This window comes from Chenopodium album, chromosome 16 (genome assembly GCF_948465745.1).
Source record: "Chenopodium album chromosome 16, dcCheAlbu1.1, whole genome shotgun sequence".
In the NCBI taxonomy this organism is placed as follows: domain Eukaryota; kingdom Viridiplantae; phylum Streptophyta; class Magnoliopsida; order Caryophyllales; family Amaranthaceae; genus Chenopodium; species Chenopodium album.
In genome coordinates this window covers 3,798,478-3,820,276 of record NC_137849.1, presented here as the reverse complement: position 1 = coordinate 3,820,276, position 21,799 = coordinate 3,798,478, and the positions used below count along the sequence as shown (strand labels likewise).

At 35.3% G+C, this 21,799-nt stretch overlaps 2 protein-coding genes across 5 annotated transcripts; both read right to left on the bottom strand.

The window, feature by feature from the left end:
* Nucleotides 1-10,369: 10,369 nt before the first annotated feature.
* LOC145586091 (uncharacterized) lies at nucleotides 10,370-20,625 on the bottom strand. Of its 4 annotated transcripts, none has more exons than XM_081642827.1 (9): nucleotides 20,280-20,579; nucleotides 14,007-14,119; nucleotides 13,524-13,727; nucleotides 13,104-13,366; nucleotides 12,785-13,003; nucleotides 12,613-12,713; nucleotides 12,424-12,522; nucleotides 12,261-12,311; nucleotides 10,370-10,889 (listed from the first exon to the last, which is right to left on the bottom strand). In XM_081642827.1, exons 2-6 carry the CDS (start codon nucleotides 14,110-14,112, stop codon nucleotides 12,663-12,665), a joined length of 843 nt encoding a protein of 280 aa, XP_081498953.1. In that variant the 5' UTR covers nucleotides 14,113-14,119; nucleotides 20,280-20,579; the 3' UTR covers nucleotides 10,370-10,889; nucleotides 12,261-12,311; nucleotides 12,424-12,522; nucleotides 12,613-12,662. The 4 variants fall into 4 exon arrangements, with proteins under 4 accessions (XP_081498953.1, XP_081498954.1, XP_081498951.1 ...); XM_081642828.1 differs by having other exon boundaries at nucleotides 13,524-13,649; nucleotides 20,280-20,577; XM_081642825.1 differs by having other exon boundaries at nucleotides 13,524-14,119; nucleotides 20,280-20,625.
* On the bottom strand, nucleotides 14,917-18,421 carry LOC145583757 (uncharacterized). Its single transcript, XM_081640737.1, has 3 exons — nucleotides 15,849-18,421; nucleotides 15,682-15,763; nucleotides 14,917-15,597 (listed from the first exon to the last, which is right to left on the bottom strand). Exons 1-3 carry the CDS (start codon nucleotides 18,419-18,421, stop codon nucleotides 14,917-14,919), a joined length of 3,336 nt encoding a protein of 1,111 aa, XP_081496863.1.
* Nucleotides 20,626-21,799: the final 1,174 nt, after the last annotated feature.

Below are 21,799 nucleotides of genomic sequence, written 5' to 3'. Positions count from 1 at the left end.
GTAAAGCCACGCAAGTGTTGCGTGCGTTGCTGCTGCTGTGCGTCGCTGCTTGCGGTAGAGTACACCAGCCGGTGTACGGGCCACCGTGGCTGGCTTCGGCTGGCAACACCACGGTGGCTGGCGCTTTTCTCAAAAAAAAAACTAAAAAAAATTATTTTATTTTATTTTAATAAAAATCAGATTTTAAAATAAAAGATAAGTTTTGATTTTGAAAGATAATTGTAGACACCTGATTGTGTCTCCCCAAAAACCAAACCCAGTGATGAATACCTTTCACGACATTGATTATCGAACGAGGTGAAATATGAAAGAGTCTCGTGAATCTCTCTGTTTTGAAGAAAAATACTTCTTTCTGTTTTTGAAAATCTTTCTTTTCGTACCCTGTTTATGAAAAACGTCCAGCACAGTTTATTTTGGTCCATAATATGGGTCCAATAACTGTGTATTTGGATGGGGTTTGAAAATACCTTTCCAAAGATATATTATAAGCCCAATTCCGATGAATAATGAGGAAGTTATGGCTAAAATACTAAACTGAGCCCAAACCGGATTTTACCTACGACCCAATGATCATGTGGAGGGTCCAAAGGTTTTAATCCAATTCCTAAACTAATTAGGATTAATTAGAAGCTTCTACAAGTTTCTAAGAGATCTTAATTATCTTTTTTGAAAAGACAAGATCAAAGAATTTGAAATTGAATAAAACTCCTCTTTTTGAGAGTCCTTGTTCTGTGCAAAATGGAATATGTTCAGATATTATTTTCGTGCCTCATAATTTTCATCCAAATTTTATATGGTTGGATAGATCTCTAAATTATCTTTCCAATGATATATTATAATATTAATTCCGAGCTATAACGACAAAGATATGAAAGAAATACGAAACTCTATCCAAAACTGACACCCTTCCACTATTTCGGCCATATCTTTTATTATAAAAAATATTTTAACCTGATTCTAATTGGGTTGGAAAGTATACTTCAAGAGCTTTCCAACTACATATTATATGACTTATTTCGACTTCTGGATCAAAAGTTGTGATAAAAACAAAATCTATAAAAAAAACTATTTTTATCGCGACGCGATAATTCTATCGCGCCGCGATAGTCCTTATCTTGCCGCGTTGAAAGGAATTTTATTCCAATTCGAATTCTAACTCTTTTTCTATCATTTTCGAATGTTTATCTCTATAAATAGGGTCGTATTTCCCCGTTTTAATCACCAACAATCATCTAATTCTTTCTCTCTTTAAGCTAAAGCTTGTTCTTTCCTTCTCTCTCTTGGTTTCTAAGCCTAGCCTTTTCAAAATACAATACCGCATTCATGAGACTTAAACACACATAACCAAGCTCGAAGTTGCCTTCGCCCTAGACGTGAAAGGTTGATAATTTCTGAGGGGTTCGGTCCCAAATCTCTATTTCAATTATTTAAATTAATTGTTTGATTTAATATTTTCCTTGAAGTTACTAATGTGTGTATTGTTTTGATAGAAAGAGATACGAGGCAACAAAGTAAGTAATTTTATTGTTTCGTAGAAAGCATGTTTAGATTATTTTAATTCCTAGTGTCATGTTAGGACGTTATTTATTGCTTTCTAGTATCATGCTTAGGTTGCTTCCTATTTTCTTATATCATGCTAGTATCATGTTAGGGTTAAAGCTTTGATTTTTATTGTTTAGTGACATGCTAGGATTTGTTATTAATCGTGTTAGTATCATGCCCAGGATCTTGCTAATATATTTCTATGCTTTGATGAGATTATTATTATGATGGTGATTTGTTATATCAATAATTTATTATGTTGCTTGATATATTATTGTTATTGCTTGATCACGCCCTCTCTTGCAGGATTAAAGGGAATTTGTACTTGAAATCACGCTTAATAAGATAATTAATAATTTTATTTAGGCTAATATGATTTTAATTCAAGTGATCGCCAATAATAGTTTTGTTTGTGCATTAATAATCAACCAACGTAGATTAAACAGGTTTAAGGTTAATATATTGATTGTATGTTAGTTAGAAAGCGCACATGAATATGAGAAGAATAAAGTATAGGCCTATTTAGGGAAGGTTCAGTCTCTTTTAGGTTGGATTTGTACCTTCATTCCCGAATATCCAGTCATGGTTCAAGACCACTATGGAGTTAGCGATCTCTTGGATCGTGAAAGGGTGTAACCTTCACCCTGTGAACGATTTACAACTTGTTGGCGACTCTTTTGCTCTAGCTTCCTTCCCTTTGGACGCCACCATGCTTAAGTGTATGATCACAGTGGGGCTCAAGTGTGAGATGCTTGAAATATTCCCTACATTAATTATCAAAATTAAGGTGGTTAATTTTGTTAAATTTGGATAATTATTGAGCAAAAGGATTCTATATGGATAATAATTGATTAAATAATGAGATTATCCCATAATTATTTTAGGATATAATTGATTTAAAAATTTTGTGATTGGCTAGGCAATTAAGATCGATTCTCCTAAATTAGTTAGGATAATCATGGGAAATAAATATGATTTATCTTCCATAATTAAAATAAGATTTGATTCTATCTCATACCTAAGATAGAATATATGATATTTTATGATTGGTAATGAATAATATATAATATTATCTAGTTGCGGTAATTTAATAAAATATGAGATATTAAGATGTCATGTATCCTTAATTATGAACATTCGATGTTGTAGTTTAGGAAAGCATGTTGAGTGATTTATTATATGACACTTTATAATATATGATGTTATTTATTGCTATATATAGACTAGTATGACCTATAGATTCTAAATACGATCTGCGCATCGTTTTGTATTTTTGTAATATAAATACAGTCTGCGTACCGTTAAGTATTTTTGTAATTTATTTTATTTTATTTAAGTAGTAGATAGAATAGAATAATATTACAGGTTGCAGTTGATCCAAGAAGCCAATGGAGTGAAGGCCCAAAGGAGCTAATGGATGAGATCCATGAAGGTTCAAGTGAGAATTTTGCTTTATTAGTTTTTAGGATTAAGGGGCCATACTATGTCATCATTTTATTTATGCATTAGTAGATTATGCATGTTAGATTTTATTTATGTTGATTGATGATGCGCTAGATAGAGTTCACTAAATAATCACAACATAATAAATCTAGGTCCTGGTAATATTGAGGTTGCTTTTCCAATTAGATACCCAACAATCCTTCGATCGTGAGTGATGGGTCGGCCTCAGCACAGTGTCACTTGTTATCTTGGGTAATTGGGGTAGATCACGTTTTACATATTTAATTGGTTATACTCAACAAGGTTACCTAAAGAGTTTAGAACCTTGAAGCAAAGGGTAATAATTAAACATGTGATGGTTAATTATTCAACCAAGAGTTACAAGAGTTGTAATCAGTAAAGAGTTTACTCACCTTGAAAATGTAATGCTTGATGGTAAGGCCTCAGTCTGGTCAACTATTACACAAATAAAGGGTATTGGAATCATTTAATTCAATTGGGATCAATTAATATTGAATAAAATATTTTAAAGTTACCAATTTAATTCGCTTATGGTACTTTAATTTTATCAAACATAATTATTGAACTTTTCCTCGTTTTGATTTTGTTTGCAGATGAATAGTTTTAACGACAACACTAACTTGCCAACCAAACTGAAAACAAGGCTAAATCTCATAAACTTCAGGGAATGGGAAGAAGAGCTAAGAAATGTTCTTAGGAGCCACAAGCTTGAGGCTCGACTCTATATTCCTATTGATAGCAGATTTACAGTAGGTTTCCCTCCTGATAGGCACCCAAAAGATGTTTCGGATGCAGAGAAAATCAGGGATCTCATATTGGCATCTATTTCAACTTGTTGGAAAAGAAGGTTCAAGGACTATAGGTGACCAAACTGCATAACTGTCTACGTGCCATCTGTCAAGGTGGCATTGGTGCATTAGGAAGTGGAGGCGTCAACGATCAGAATGTTAGAGAATTCGTTAACTCGATCCCTCAAATGTACTACTCCTGGACTGACACTGTAAGGTTTGAGACTTACAACATTCATTGTAAGATAATGGCTAAGAAACTCATTCCTAGTCAGTCAGTTTAGAACCATGTGAAGGAACTGATTGATTTACTCAATCGGATGGATATCTTAGGGAGACCGTTTGATGATGACTTTGCACATGACACTATTCTGTTTTCACTCCATGATGGATTTGATCTCGTCAAGCTTGTTCATGATGATGAGGGCTCGATAGTGACGCTAGTCAATCTTTTGATCAACCATATAGGGGAGTACTTGAAGAAGGAGGGAAGTCAGTGCTTCTATTGCGGTAGGTGGTCTTGCCACATGCCAGGGTGTCCCCATTACACACCAGTGAAAACAGAAGGTAAGGAGTTACCTAATGTTTTTGTTGTAGAAATTAGCCTTACTTCCTCTTCTATGGGTATTCGATACCAGTTGTGGTGCTCACATTATTAATCAAATGCAGGGCTTAAGACTGAGTAGAAGGCTGGCTAAAGGGGAGATGATGCTTCGAGTAGGAAATGGAGAAACCGTTGCTGCACTTGCTATTGGAAGCTATGAACTCAAGCTCCCATCTGGACTCGTTTTGGTGCTTAATAACTGTTATTATGTTCTTGCGATTACTAAAAACATTATTTCAGTTCCTATTTTAGATACTGAAGGTTTTTCGTTTGAAATTAAAGACAAATGTTGTTTTATTTCAAAGGAAAATATGTTATATGCTAGTGCTAAATTGGTTAATGGTTTATATATATTAGATTATACGATCCATGTCTACAACATAGATCATAAAAAGCAAAGATTAGATGGTTCAAACCCAACTTACCTATGGCATTGTAGGCTAGGTCATATTAACCAAACGCGCACCCAGAAATTACATAAGGATGGACTCCTTTCTTCATTTGATTATGAATCATTTGAAAATTGTGAGTCATGCTTACTAGGTAAAATGACCAAGTCACCCTTTTTGGAATAGGTGAAAGAGCTAGTGATCTTTTGGGACTCATACATACAGATGTGTGTGGACCAATGAGTTCAAAAGCTAGGGGTGGATTTAGTTACTTCATTACTTTCACTGATAATTTAAGTAGATTTGGTTACATTTATTTAGTGAAGAAGAAGTCGAAAGCCTTTGAAAAGTTCAAAGAATTCCAGAATAAAGTACAAAATCAACTTGGGAAAACGATTAAAGCATTGCGATCTTATTGTGGTGGTGAATATCTAACCTAAGAATTTGATGAACATCTGATTAATTGTGGAATACTTTCACAGTTAACTCCTCCAGGAACACCATAGTTAAATGGTGTATCAGAAAGGAGGAATAGAACCTTGCTAGACATGGTTCGATCTATGATGAGCTTTACTGATCTTCACATATCGTTCTGGGAATATGCATTGAAAGCAGCTGCTAAAGTACTAAACAGAAGCCCGTCCAAAGCGGTAGAAAAAACTCCATATGAGATGTGGAATGGAAGAGCTCCAAATTGTCTTTTCTTAAGATTTGGGGATGTGAAGCCTATGTAAAACGTTTACAAGGCGATAAAATAGGCCCTAAATCAGACAAATGTTTCTTCATGTGTTATCCCAAAGAAACAAGAGGAAATTACTTCTACAATCGCAAAGATAACAAAGTGTTTGTTGCTCGCGATGATGTCTTTCTATAAAAGGAATTCCTATCTAGAAAGCCAAGTGAGAGTAAAGTGGTTCTCGAAGAAATTCGAGATGAGAAACAAATGGATGTGAATAACACCACATCAGAGGCGAGGGCACATGAGTCGACTAATTCAACAAATCATGTGCCGGAGCAAGCTAATTCGACTAGCGAGACTCCTATCGTCCCACTTGAATCTAATTCTTGCGAAAATCTTCAAAGAGTTGGAGAGAATATTTTTGTTGTTGCTCCTACCCGACGTAGGTCTGCCAAAATCAGAAACAAATAGTTTGTTAAGGTTATGTAAACTGAGGATTCTGAAATCTTCTTATTGGAGAATGAAGAACCTTCAACCTACAAGCAAGCTTTGGCGAACCCCAACTCAGATAAATGGCTTGAGGCTATAAAGTCCGAAATGGAATCGATGTCTGAAAATGCTATGTGGACCCTGGTAGACTTTCCTGATGGGGTAAAACCTATTGGTTGTAAGTGGGTCTACAAGATTAAAACAGACAAGGATGGAAATGTCTACATCCACAAAGTAAGACTGGTTGCAAAAGGGTACATACATATTCATGGTATTGACTATGATGAAACCTTTTCCCCAGTGGCTATGCTTAAGTCTATTCAGATTCTTCTAGCGATTGCTGCATTTTTTAATTATGAAATTTGGCAGATGGATGTCAAAACCGCCTTCTTGAATGGTTTCTTGACGGAGGAAGTGTATATGACACAACCTGAGGGTTTTGAAGATCCAGAAAATCCTAGAAAAGTATACAAGCTTCAGAAATCCATTTATGGATTGAAGCAAGCATCAAGGAGTTGGAATCTTCGTTTTGATGAGGCAATCAAACAACTTGATTTTCTCAAGAGAGAAGAGGAACCTTGTGTATACAAGAAATCCAGTGAGAGCAGCGTGGTTTTCTTAGTCTTGTATGTAGATGACATACTACTCATGGGAAATGACATACCAATGCTTGAGTCAGTCAAGGAATGGTTGAAGAGTTGTTTCTCCATGAAAGACTTGGGTGACGCCGAGTACATTTTGGGAATCAAGATCCATCGAGACAGGTTTCGAAGGATGATTGGACTAAGTCAAGAGACTTATATTGATAAGGTTCTTGACAGGTTTGAGATGAAAGACTTTAAGAAAGGATTTCTCCCCATGTCCCAGGGAATTACGTTCAGTAAATCTCAGTGCCCTCAAACGCCAGATGAGATGAGACGTATAGCTAATATACCTTATGCTTCTGCAGTAGGGTCTATTATGTATGCCATGATTTGTACACGGCAAGATGTTTCATACGCTCTTAGCATGTGTAGCAGATTTCAGGCAAATCTAGGTGAAGCATACTGGACAGCTGCCAAGAACATCCTTAAGTACTTGAGAAGGAATAAAGGAATGTTTCTAGTATATGGCGGCGAAGATGAGTTGGTTGTCAAGGGCTATACGGATGCGAGTTTCCAAACAGACAGAGGTGACTTCAAATCCCAGTCAGGGTACATTTTCTGTCTGAATGGAGGAGCAGTGAGCTGGAAGAGTTCGAAGCAAAGCACTGTCGCAGACTTTACGACAGAATCAGAGTATTTGGCTGCAGTTGAAGCAGAAAATGAGGCGGTTTGGATTAAGATTCCTCACAGAGTTGGACATTGTACCAAGTGCTCAGAAAGGAATTGAGTTGTATTGTGACAACAATGGCACCATTGCTCAATCAAAGGAACCAAGGTCACACTTCAAATCCAAACACGTTGAGAGGAAATATCACCTCATTCGAGAGATCGTTGGCAGAGGAGATGGCAAGATGTGAAAAGTTCATACGGATGAGAATATCGCTGATCCACTCACTAAACCCCTTCCATTTCCTAAGCATGAGACTCATGCTAGTGCAATTGGATTGAGGATGATGATGTAATTTAAGTTGTATTTGTTTTGAGAAAACTTATTACATAAGTAATACATTCATTTGTAGAATTATGTTTAATCAGAAACTTATTATTTCTCTTATTTAATCATGGTTTTAATGTTAAATAAAATGTCCAAAATAATTATGGATTGATGGGCTCATCAATTTGATGACCTGGTGAATGAAACCCCACAGGTGAACAAACTCCATATATTATTTAAGTTCCTAGTTCGAAATCATTAAAGTGGACATAAATGATTTCAATACAAGGACTAGCATGTAAGATTGATTGGATAGAGCAGTTTCATGGGCTATAGGGGCATAGTGATGATGCTCGGTCAATCACATGGATATGCATGAATGATGCATGATCAAATTATAGACCTATTTTAAAGTTCAAGCATAGAGCTTCCGAATATATTAGTGGATTCCTTTGGCATGAGTGGAACATGGATTCCATTCAATGATTGCTTTAATTGTGGTACATTCAAACGTCTACCCGTAACTGGAGATTATAAAGGGTGTTTCCTGGTTACTTCAAAAGTTGAGTGAGAGCTTTGGTTTCACAAGATTGGATTGAGTCTACATATTTAATTAGGAATGTGTCTTGGCCCCTTGAAGAGGGAGAATTCAGAAAATGCATGGTCGTGCTCAAATGGATTACGCAGTAATCATTTGTTATGTAATTCTAACTCAGATTTCAAGAAAAGATTTGTAGATTAATATGATTTCGACATGAGATGCAATCATATCATCAAATCGACGAACATTGACTTAAGGAATTTGAATATTGCGCACTTGTCTCAGACAAGTGGGAGATTGAAGGAATTATGTCTTCGATAAGTGCTATTACTAGATATATTAAGGATCACTATTATGGAGATAATAAGTTCATTCTTTTGGGTCGTCATTGTGTGTTTCTAGATATGATAAATAATCTTTGGGCTAGTCAAATAGTCCAAAGCCCAATAGAATGGATCCTATGAGGTCACACAACAAGGGTATTGCATTAAACAAGTAAGAGGCCCATTAATAGGCCTCATGAGATCATGACAAACCATAAGGAGTGTTGGGCTAGAGTAGTTTGATTAGGATTAGGAGTTTGGGCTTGACATGAACTCTTATTTAGAGATATGATCAATAAATAAGATCCATGACTTAGATTGAAATAACGATTGACAAGTCAGTTAATTGTAATTCAAGCAACCAAGTCCCAAAACCCTAATCCCCTCTCTCTCCTCCCCTCGTCCGTACGGCCGGCCACCTAGGTGGCGCGTGTGGTGGTTTGTGGTGGCTCGTGGTTAGTTCGTGTTTCTCTTTTCTTCGTAGAAGGTTAATTAAAAGGGTTCAATTACGACTAACTAGCATTAGTGGAGGTTTAATTTGTACCCGTGGACCAAGTAGAGGAATCACGTTTGGGGTTCTTTGTCTCCCGTTTGTTCTTGCTTGATTGCTAGTGGATTCATGCTTCAAAGGTATTATTAATTGTTCTTTATGTGTTATGCATGCGATCTTGGGATTAAGTGCTTTATGAATATGATTCATGTTTTCCGCTTTATAATACCTATAAACTCCTACAGGTTTTTTCGAGCTATTTGGGTTTATTTGCTTGTTGATAAAACTGAAGTATTTCGCATGTTTATGTCATTTGTTGCAATGGTTGATCGACAGTTTTCTCAGACAATTAAAGTGGTTCAAAGTGATAATGGGACCGAGTTTAATAGTTTACATGAATTTTTTTCTGCAACAGGCATATTGTTTCAAACCTCGTGTGTGGGGACTCCGCAACGAAATGGTAGGATTGAGAGAAAACACAAATACATTTTAAATGTAGGGAGAGCATTGAGATTTTAGGCTAATCTGCCGATTTATTTTTGGGGGGAGAGTGTTCTAGCAGCTGTCCATTTAATTAATCGTATCCCTTCTCCCTTATTGCAAAATAAAACCCCGTATGAAATTTTATTTGGTACTCCCCCTACTTACAACACCATTCGTATTTTTGGTTGTCTTTTTTTTTCTCATAATCAGAAGACACACGGGGACAAATTTACAAGTAGAAGTAGGGGTATCTTTGTCGGATTTCCATTCGGAAAGAAAGGGTGGAATCTATTTGATCTTGATTCAAAAGAATTTTTTGTCTCTCGTGATGTTAAATTATTTGAAGATGTGTTTTTGTTTCTTGACTCGAAATCTTCAAATATTGTTCCGGAAAAATATTGTTCCTGTGAATACAAGTAATGTGGATTATAACTTTGCGGAATTCATTGCGGAAGATTATGATCCATAGCACGTTGGTAAGGGAATTGAGGGCATAAATGATATGCATGGTAAGGACGAGTTGGGCGTGCACTACTAAAAAAAGGGTTTTTAACGACAAACAAATTTGTCGTTATAAGCCTAAAAAGTGGTCGTTAAAATTATTAACGACAAAAAAAATTTCATCGTCAAGTTGATGTAACAGGTTCCCTCGTTATTGGTTATAACAACGATGTTCGTCGTTAGTAACTAACGACAATGTTCATATTTGTCGTTACTTAAGAACGACAAAAAATCTTTTCATCGTTATTTATTAACGACGATGCACCTTGTTGTCGTAATTAAATATCATTAAACGACAAACTTTTATTCAATAACGACCACATTATCCCTCGTTAAATCATATGAAAACCATCTAATTATTCAAAATTTTGTGAAACAACGACGGTAAATGTTTGTCGTTATAAATGGATATATAGTACAAGAGCTGCATGCCCTAGCCTGTAACAATTATTTGAATCTGTATTTTTATGATGAAATAATTAGTTAGTATATACATAATATCTGCAATCATGAACAATTTTTATTTCAAGTAAAAATATTGTCATACAAAATTAGTATGATCCATACTACACAATTAATAAATAAAAACTCCATGTCAAAATTCTAAAGTAAACCTTAATGCTAAAAGTATTTATTAATTCTTAAACAAACTAAACAATGATTGAAATTTAAATCTATGGGCTTAACCATCAAAGCTCTGCACGCATAATCAGGTACTCGGAGTTTGTGTGTTGGAACCATTATTCGAAAACGAAGCATTGAATTGTTTTATCAATGTATCTTTCAACATCTTCATTTCAGCTTCAACCAAACCCATGCGACTCTTAAGTTCGGTGTTTTCTTCTTGAATAGTCTCCACATGATTTGTAAGATCTTCATTTTTTTTTTGGGTTGCAGTCAACTCAATTTGAAGCTCTTCTCTACTTGGTTGTGGTCCAATCATATCTTTTAAAGTTATTCCTCCTCCTAAACCAACAACACGATCTCGAGACTTGGATTTAAAAACCTTTTGTGCTACCTAAGTTTCAAAGAAAGAAATTAAAGTATGTTACCGAACACAAAATTAATTATAGAGAAATTAAAATGCATGGAAAATAAAGTGTCTGCTCAATAGGCATATATAAATCATTTAATATATTCATATGGAAAATCTACATGATAAAAAATTATTATCATTTCCTTTAATTTTAAAAGTCAGACAAATTCCTCTCTGACATCTGCTTATCTTACTAATCTGATATTTAAGTCTGATAAGAATTAGGAAAAATTACATCCACTATAGAAGTTTAGAACAATAATCTAGGATTCAAACAAAAAGTTTATCACAAAAGGGATTGGTGTGAGAGAAATAGTCAGTACCTAGCTCTAGATGGAGTTTGTGCTCTATAATGATCATCTCAAATAAAGGTGTGTCAAATTTATCAAAGGAGTCCCAAAATAATTTCCAAGCATTAACTAAAAGTTTAGGCATAACAAAGTACATTATTAGTTTATTACACATAAGTTGCATAGGTTTAAAAGCTATTGTACGGTATATTGATGTTAACAAGTTACAAATGAGTAAATGACAGTACGAACACAAATTGTGTGGAAATAATTAGTGTCCATGGATTGTTTTTGTTTGTTTGTTCTTGTTTTTTGACAACAGTCCATAAAAGTTGACCTGTTCTTCAAGTCTCCGGCTACAAGTCTACAATGCACAAGATATTAAAACACATTCACCACTCCAAAACTAATAAAACATATAACGAAACTCAAATAAATCAAATATGAGACATTATTTCCGATGCTACCTAATTTTCTGGTATGAGATTTGGTACGGGTTTACAATATGCTATCTAATTCTCAAGAGAGCCAAAAATTGCCAATTTGCTAGTTTAATATGCCTTTTTCAGTTTGCAATTCAGGGGAGTGTATGTCATGGACCCAAGTAACCCAGCCCTTCATTCGGGTCAACCGCCTCATTCAGGTCAGCCACCACTTCAGGTTTATGCTAGAAGAAAGAACAAACTCAAGGGGACAGAAGTACAAGCAGCAGAACAGCAAAATCAGAATAGCAGAACAGCAAAATCAGAACAGCAGGACAGCAAAATCAGAATAGCAGATCAGCAAAATCGGAACAGCAGGACAGCAAAATCAGAACAGCAGGACAGCAAAATCAGAATAGCAGAACAGCAAAATCAGAACAGCAGGACAGCAAAATCAGAATAGCAGATCAGCAAAATCGAAACAGCAAAATCAAAACAACAGATTAACAAAATCAGAACAGCAGAACAGCAAAATAAAAAAAACAGAACAGCAAAATCAGCAAGCACTACGGGGAGAGGGAAAATAGCCTGAAGTAGTCCACAACGTTTAATAACTCACAGCAAAAGAGAGTTATAGTTACCTGGACATAGGAAAGTGATGGATCTTTTTCCATTGTTTCTTGAATTTCAGCCTACAGCATATATAAGCATGACCAAATTAATATTACAGAAGAAGAAACATAAAAAAAAAAAAAAAGGAAAAAAAAGAAAAAAAAAGTTAACCAAAGTAAATAAAGTACATACATGTTTCTGGATTGTCTCCGCGTTTGGAAGGCTATTGCCTTTTTTGCGAGTGGTATAAAACACATCAACCAAAGTAGGTTTATTCCCTTTACTTCCTCCCTATCATGACATGTCACATTATTGTTATCCCAAGAATATCTGACATTTTGAAATCAAATTAGAATATAAACTACCAAACTAATTATATACCAGATCGTCCCAAATGATTTGCCTAATAGGCTTGCTCCCAGTACGTGGCATTAACGCTTTAGGATATTTACTTCGGTTAACAGAGTTTCTTTCACTTTTTTCTGAAAAAAAAATTATCATCTCAAAAAAATTCAATACATATATCCATACTATCTGCTCAAGTAAAAAATACCTTGAAGTCATCCTTTGAAAAAATTTCCTTTATGAGCCAGCTCCACTCTTGCTTATCAAGTCCCTTAGGTGGATTACCTTTAGCAGCAGCTTCTAAAGATAGTTTTTTCTTTGTAACATTATACCTTAATAGATCTCCTCTCCAATTTGTCCACAACTCTTTCATATGCCCAAGAACATGCTCCTTATAAGTTTCCATGTTTTCATTTGTGAAAACATCCTAAGAAAAGATAATGTTATGAAGTGTTCAGAATATATAAATAAAACAGAACTTGGCAAACAAAAGTCAAAGCATCAAAATTATTGTCCTTAATCCTTACCGTGACTGCTGTCCACATGTGATCTTTTTCTCTGTCCCCAATATCATCCCATTTGTGCACTCTTAGAGGACAAATGTTAGTATCTCGGACTATGATTCCCAAATGTCTTGAAAATACTTTGTGATTCTCCCCTACGGCTCGATTGTTGAAGAACTCGATATGTAGCTTCTCATTGGGTTTTAGTCTAGCAATTTCTTTACATTTGTTTCTTCCTCTTTTTTTTTCATTCCCTGCTTTCTTCTTACTAGTAGATTGGTCATCACCTTCAACAGAAAGAATTTATTGCTAAAAGTATCAAAAAATAAATGACAAAGAGAAAATACAAACAACCTATATTTATATCAAAATAAAAGCAAACTTATTGTGGTTCATTAACTACATGGGCAGAATTAAACAAATTATAAAGAGTTTAAGCATTACCACTGGCATCTCCTTGAACTGTTGTATGTGCCTCCATTTCATTGTCATTTTCATCATCTTGAAAGTTTGACTCATTATTATGGCCATCAGAATTTGCATAGCCTTCTTGATAATGCATATCTTCATCTTCGGGTGAAGAATAATGTAGCTCATTATCATCATTGATATTCTCATTACATGACTCAGAAGATGAATTATGATCATCTACATTCATATCATTATTATTTTGAATATGGGGGTTAGGTAATGGATTAAAGGAAGCTCTTACATTTCTTTCTACATTATTAGGAGAAATAGTGGGAGCATAATTAATAACATTACCAAAAGGACGTTTATTTGATGTTATATGACCTTTATTAACACAAAGAGAATCAGCACCAGAACTAGAATGGGTTATAGGACGTTTACTTCTCTGTAAAAGATCACTACTAGCCCCAATGCCATCAACATTAGGTCTAGCATTACTTTTGAATGGATACAGACCTGCTAATCCCTTTCCACGTCCTTTTGCGAGCATAAGAGGTGGTACATATTCTCTTTTAGATCTTAGATTAGATGGTCTACGAGTATTTCCAGTAGGATCAGCCATAATGTTCCTGTCAACATCATTAAAAAAAATTATATTAAGAAAAGCAACGCATATATTACATGGTCTAACTTATAATAAGAAGAAGAAAAAAAAAAGACAGATTTGAATAAAATTTAGAATGTATCCAGCTTGAATAGCTTTTCTTCTAATTGCACACACACAGATAGACAAACTGAAAAGAGGCATCTGTTTTACCTGATACTAATTGCTAATAAAAAAAATTTCAGACAAATCCAAGTATAATTAATTAAAAACAATGCTTTTCAATCTTATAGAGGTCCATAACTTGTATTTTGTATAGCCATAATCATAGTAATTAAAAAAAAAAAAAGCAACCCGTAACCTGCAAGTTTTAAATGCATATACAGATATCTTACAATCAACACAAAGTAAATCAATGATGTGTAAAATCAGATAAACATGATAGATCAATGCAGGTTGTCTTATATAATTAATCATAAAAATAAAAAAAAACTGTAACCTCCAAATTTTGAATGCATATACAGATAAATTACACTCAAAACTAAGTCACTAATAAGTGCAAATGCTTAATTGAAACTATGCAGCTGATCTGCATATGCTAATGTCAACTGATCATATATGGCGAAGAAAGATACATATTCCTTTCATCTCCCCAATGTTCAGGTCATTTTTCATAAAATTTAGAATGTAAACATGCAGAACAGAATTCACAGTATGATCATGTTCTGTTTTATTTTATTAGTATGCTTTCGAAATAGTGAAAGACTACAAAAAATTCCTATTAATAAAATTAAATAGCTTAAAAGAAAGCTAATTAACAGATTATTCTTCTCTTCTCCTCTTCATAGGTACTTCCTCTCCAATATCTTTTGACGTGTTAATCACAAAAATTGGATCTACACCCAGCCGACTTCTACAAATTTCAGCACTTGCAGTTGTAGACGAGGTTGCAACATAAGTAGGCTTAAAAAATTCACCCTGCTGATATGCATCACCTTCCTCAAAATCAGTCGCCTCCTCATTTGATATACTCCGAGGTTGAGTCTTTGACACGACATACCAGCCTTTGATAGCATTGTCAATGGCATAAAAAGCTTGTGTTGCTTGGCTAGCTAAGATAAATGGTTCATTAGTTTTTAATTGCTTATTGCAATTAACACTAACAATTCCATATTCGTCTTCTTTTATTCCTCTAACCTTATCAAATACATCCCACCATTTACAACGAAATAAAACAACTCGATTTCCTCCAAGATATTGCATCTCAATTATATCTGTTACTACTCCATAATAATCTATGTTATCATCTCCTTCTCCCGTGTTTCCAATCACAACCACTCCACTATTTTGTGTTCTCAAAGCGTTTTCACGATTTTGTGTGTGAAATCTATACCCATTCACAATATAACCACTAAAAGAGGTTACATATTGGGTTGGGCCACGTGATAGTGAAAGGAGATTTTCCATTTCTTTGCTCTTATTAGTCTCATATAATCGAGCAACCTACCAGAGAAGAAAAAAGAAAAAAAAATTAATGTACTTCAAGTTTTAATTATCTTAAAATCTGATGAAAATTTAATGGCTCACTTCTTCTTTAAACCATTTTTTAAAGTTCTCACTCCATTCCTCCTCAGATAATCCATTGGTTGCATTAGCCTGAGAAAATTTTCTAAAAAAAAAAAGTTATAAAAAAAAAACAAAAAAAACTACAACAAAGAAAAAAAGGAAAAACTTACTAAGGCTAAGAGTCTTACTCAAGGAACGGTTGAACCTCATCACAATTCTTCAAAATATAATTATGAGCTTGATCTAACTCACACTTTGGAACATCAATGATATTGGGAGCACCTAAGCCTCGACCAGGATGACTAAATATAGGCAAGGCCTCATCACCACCATATGCATTTTCATAATTTCGCTCAAGACGATTAAATCTAGTTTCAACATTCTGCATGTACCTTGAGCAAAGAGTCATGCACTCATCTGCTAAATAGCCCTCTGCAATCGAAGCCTCTGGATGAGCCCTATTTCTTATATAAGACTTAAGCTTGTACATATATTGTTCAATAGGGTACATCCATCTGAACTGAACAGGACCCCCAGCTCTGGCTTCACTAGCTAGATGAATAGGCAAATGCATCATCACATCAAAGAAAGAAGGAGGAAATACTTTCTCTAATTTGCAGAGAGTAATAGGAATTTGAGACTCTAGTTGCTTTAACTCTTCCACATTGATTACTTTAGCACATAATATAGTAAAATACCTTGATAACTCAATTAGTGCTTCACGTACAAGTGGAGTTAGTAGGCCACGCATTGCTAAAGGAAGAAGATGTTCAAGTATGACATGGTAATCATGACTCTTTAAACCTGAAATTTTGGCCTCCTTAGAGTTAACACAATATGATATATTAGATGAAAAACCATCGGGAACCTCTAACTCTTTTAAAAAATTGCAGAATTTTTGCTTTTCGACAGAGGAAAAAGTAAATGGGGCTGGTGGCATCTTCCATTTGTCCCCTTCTTTGGTTGGATGTAATGATGGCCTCAACCCCATAGCCTGTAAGTCATGACGAGATTTTATGGTGTCTTTTGTCTTCCCTTTAATATTCATCATTGTACCAAGAATGCTTTCACATATGTTTTTCTCAATATGCATCACATCCAAATTATGTCGTAATAAATGTGTCCTCCAATATGGAAGCTTAAAGAAAATGCTTTTCTTATTCCAGTTGTCTCCCCTAAGCTCATGAGATATCTTTGTCTTCACTCGTGGATCATTAGACAGTATGATATTTTCGAGATCCTCTAGCTCATGAAGAATTTCGTCGATTGAACAAGGCTTTGGAGGTAAACCCTGCTCAACTGTTCCATCAAATGAAGCCTTATCCTTTCGCCATCTATGATTATTTGGCAAATACACTCGATGGCCCATAAAGCATTCTTTGCCCCCATGAGATAGCCTCTTCGACCAGGTATCTTTAAGACAGCAAGGACATGCTAAATACCCCTTAGTACTCCATCCAGATAACATTGCATACGCTGGAAAATCATTAATGGTCCACATCAAAGCTGCACGCAGTTGAAAATGATGTTGAGTTGCTGCATCAAAAGTATTTACCCCAGTGGCCCATAAGTCATTCAATTCCTCGATTAAGGGTTGCAGATATACGTCAATTGCGTTACCCGGACCTTTAGGACCAGGAATAAGCATTGACAGAATCATATTTGACTGCTTCATACAAAGTTCAGGGGGTAAGTTATAGGGAATAAGAACCACTGGCCAAATACTATAGTTGGTTTTTGAATTTGCAAAGGGTTGAAAACCATCACTTGCAAGCCCTAACCTAACATTTCGAGGATCTGATGCAAAGTCAGGAAACTCTTTGTCAAATGATTCCCAAGCCGATCCATCTACAGGATGTCTCATCGTACCATCTTTCTTCTTTTTACCATGATACCAAGTCATCAAAGAAGCAGTTTTAGAGCACATGAATAGTCTTTGAAGCCTTGGTTTTAGAGGAAAGTATCGCAGTGTTTTATGAGGTATTCTCTTACCATTTTTCTTACATTTGTCCTCCCCATTATGTTTGTTAGATTTCCATCTTGAAGCACCACACACATTGCATGCATCCAACTTTTCATTATCCTTCCAATATAACATGCAATCATTGACACAAGCATCAATTCTCTCATAAGAAAGCCCCAAATCTTTCATGATCTTCTTTGACTCATAGTAAGAATCGGGCAAATTTGATCCTTCGGGCAAAAGCTCTTTCTTAAGGAAATCTAATAGCATGGTAAACGATTCATTACTCCAGCGACCAAGAGTCTTTATATGAAGGAGTTTTAAGAGTGCTGACATTCTAGAACTCTTGCAACCTTCATATACTGGATCTTGTGAATCTTTCAGCAAACTATAGAATTTCTTAGTGTCGGCATTTGGCTCCTCAACATTATTAACACCAATGGGTGAACTCCCATCATGGTACTCTGGATGAAGATCCTGCAAGATGCTAAGCATTTCATCATGGTCTTCATGATCTCTCCCATCAGCCTCATCATCAGAATCGAGTTGAGTCTCATCTAACTCTTCTCCATGATGATACCAAAAGGTATACCTTTTAACAACTCCAAAAACTAGTAGATGTTCTCTGACTTTTTCACGATTACCTAACTCCCCATTCATACATTGACAACAAGGACAATGTATTGTCGAAGTTTTTAACTTTTGAAATGCATAGTCTAAAAAATTATCTACTCCCTCCACATATAATGGGTCATTAACATAATCATCAATGGTCATCCAATCCTTACTAGGAGTCATTTTCTATAAGCAAAAAAAAAAAAAAAAAAAAAAAAAAAAAAAAAAAGATAAAACACAATAATCTCAAATATAGATGGAACTAAGTAGAAACAAAACTATCTTTAAAAAAAAAATAAAAGTAGAAACAAAACTAAGTGTCTGATTGTGTTTACATACTTGATTATGTTTCGTCGTAGTAATTATAGCTTAGTAAATTATAGGTCTAGTAAATGAAACATTAGTTTACATATCATTTTTTTTATTTTACAATCTTTGTAATAAAGATAAAACTTTCTTCCATATAAATAGAACCATTATTCAATCATTTAATTTTATCTCAAAAATATGTCTATTTACCTACTTTAAGTGTTTGAGACATCATTATTGATTTCCTAGAAATTACAAAAAGACCTACAACTTTGCAACTACTCTGAAGCTAATCAAAATATAAAACAATATCACTAAAAGAGAAATTAGAATCAAGAGTAGTTAAGTGAGTGTTTAATTTGATACATGGAGGGGAGGAGGAGGGGGGTAGCTGCTCATATTTTGGTGAAATGAGAGGAGTGTGGAGTATGCAGGTCATCCCTAGAATTAAAACCTTTTTCTGGAGGGCGTGTCACGAAGTGTTACCAACAAATAAGGGACTGAACAAAAGTGTTTCTAGCATTTCGCCTAACTGCAGGATTTATGAGGAGACATATGAGAGTGCGTGTTTGCCATGCTATTTTCTGCTGTCTGCGTGCCTTGGATGTCTGGGAAGCAAGTGGTTTTAGATAGGCTGTGGAAGGTAACTGGAGGTCTTTTGTAGACTGGGTGCTGCAGTCTTTTAAGGGGTTGGGTGTGCAGGAGAAAAGGTGGGTAATGGCGATTTGTTGGGGTCTTATGTGGTGCCAGAAACTGGGGTTTGTTTGAGAATGAATGGAAGAGCGCTAGTGAGGTGTTGGAGTATGTAGGAAAGCTCATGATTGAAATGGATGGTGAGATTCGCGCCCAGCTGAGACCACTATTAGAGGCAAAGATTGCTGGAGTACACCGCCCACAGGTATTATCAAAATTAATGTTGATGTGGGAGTGTTGAAAGAGATAGGATGTGGGATTGGGGTGGATGCTAGGACTATTGATGGGGAAGCTATGTGGTGTGCCAGTGAGAAGATTGGAGGGCAGTGGGAGACAGGTGTTATAAAAGTTTTAATACCTTCCGATTCTACAGTACTCAAGCTATACGCCCATACCCATGTCCTTTTTCAATAACTTAACATACAAAATTCATTAAAACACCCAAATTAACAAAGCTGTCCTTTTACAATACATATCAGAAATTCAAATTAACAAATCTTGTGAATTTTTTTTTAACTAATACTATAAATATACAACCAAAACACCCAGAAATTCATTCGACATTGCACAATATTATAGAAAACATGAAAAAAATAAATCCATATACATACATTGAATCATCAGGAAGTTGGAAAGTGAACATGCAAACAATTAAAAAGTTCAGAAAAATAAAATCAAAGTACTTATTAACATAATTTATCAAACCAAAAAGCAAATAACATAATTCAATTGAGAATAAAATGAAAAGGGGGAAACGAACATGATTATCAACAAAACATAAGAACAAACTTAATCAAATCAGTTATTCAGATTTATCATAGCCATAATTGATTCAAACCCAATTTATACACATTATCTATAGAAAAACTCCTAATTATCAACAGATTAACAAGAATTGATTCAAACCCCAATTCTGAAATCACCCCAATTCAAACCCCGATTCTGAAATAAACCCCAATTTTGAAATAAACCCCAATCTGAAATTAACAAGAATTGATTCTGAAATAAACCCCAATTCAAAACAAAGACATAAACTTACCGAAAGTCTGAAATTAACCCTTTTTTAGCTTCAAATTTGGAAAATTGATGAGCCGTTTCACCAATAATTACGAACAAAGGTCTTGAATTTCTTGATTTTGAGTGAATTTGCTTTGATCGTTGTTTTGAGTGATCGATTTGCTTTGAGCGTTGATTTTCAGTGAATTTGCTTGAGCGTTGATTTTCAGTGAATTTTGTGTGGAAAGTGTTTCGAACTAATTAGAAATCCAAAAAAAAAAACAAAAAGAGGCAGGAAAATAAAGGGTTTTGCGTGAAATTTTTTTGCAGTATAAAGATAGAAAAAGTTTCAATTTAGCGGTTTTCTGAAATTTATTGCCGCGTCACTTTTTAACGACAAACTACTTTTTTTTTAATTTTTTTTTTTCTTTTTCCAAATTATTAACGACGGACATATCTTATTATTAATATCTAAGTACGGCAATCACTTTGTCATTCACGAGAAACATTTTTGGTCATTGTTATAAAGTGGATAAATAGTGCTTACAACGACGAGATTTTGAGTTCGTCGTTATTGAATTGTCGTTAATTATATAAATTCTAGTAGTGGTGGGTGTTGGAAAAGATCACACTATCCAACAACCGTAAGATACTAGTGTAGCACCTGCTGGGCAGAAGCACCCAGTGGACTCCGCAGGCTCCCCGCGACAGATGCATGCTGGCCACAGGGGGGTGCGGAGCTCTCTGCCCAGCCGCAGGATACACCCGCAGCAACATCAGCAAAACCCGCAGCAAATACAGTAGAATCTGCAGCAAATGTTGAGCCCCAAACAGCCTCCAATCAGTGTCTTGATGAGTCTCAAACCACATAAATGGGTCGTGGCATGCGGGAAAAGTATAGGTCAGTAAAGCTTCGGGATTATGTAACTCAGACGATTGTCACAAATAGTCCATCTTCTTCATCTCCTAACACATCGTCTCCAAAGCATCCCTCAGGTACTCCTTATCCTTTAGCGCACTGTATAAATTGTGACATGTTTTATGTGAATTATCGCAAGTTTCTTGCAGCAGTTGTTCAGGGAAAGGATCCAAGATCCTTCAAAGAGGCCATGAAATATGAGGGTTGGTGACGATCGATGCAAGAAGAAATAAAAGCATTAGAAGACAACGGGACTTGGACCTTAGAGCACCTTCCTCCCGACAAGAAGGCTCTAGGTAGTCAATGGGTTGTGTACAAGACGAAATTTTTGTCTAATGGTGATATTGAATGTCTCAAGTCTTAATTAGTTGTCTTTGGTAATCACCAGCAAGAAGGTATATATTATAGTGAGACTTTTGCTCCGGTTGCAAAAATGACTATAGTTCGGGCTTTTCTCGCTATAGCCACTTCAAAAAATTGGGAGTTTCATCAGATGGATGTTCATAATGCCTTTTTACATGGTGATCTGGATGAGGAGGTGTACATGAAATTACCTCCCGGTTTGAGAGCTCAAATCCGAGTTTGGTGTGTCGTTTGAGAAAGTCTTTGTATGGGTTGAAACAAGCTCCGAGGTGTTGGTTTGC

Excerpts from the sequence above, each read along its gene's own strand:
- LOC145586091 (XM_081642825.1), bottom strand. The coding sequence starts at position 14,112 with ATGGCTGATCCTACTGGAAATACTCGTAGACCATCTAATCTAAGATCT. Across the intron at positions 13,367-13,523 it reads AGTTCAAGGAGATGCCAGTG|GTGATGACCAATCTACTAGT; the intron begins GTAATGCTTAAA and ends TTTCTGTTGAAG. Across the intron at positions 12,714-12,784 it reads TTTCAAAGGATGACTTCAAG|AAAAAAGTGAAAGAAACTCT; the intron begins GTATTTTTTACT and ends TTTTTTTTTCAG.
- LOC145583757 (XM_081640737.1), bottom strand. The coding sequence starts at position 18,421 with ATGACTCCTAGTAAGGATTGGATGACCATTGATGATTATGTTAATGAC. Across the intron at positions 15,764-15,848 it reads GAGGTTCAACCGTTCCTTGA|AAAATTTTCTCAGGCTAATG; the intron begins GTAAGACTCTTA and ends TTTTTTTTTTAG. Across the intron at positions 15,598-15,681 it reads AAAAATGGTTTAAAGAAGAA|GTTGCTCGATTATATGAGAC; the intron begins GTGAGCCATTAA and ends CTTCTCTGGTAG.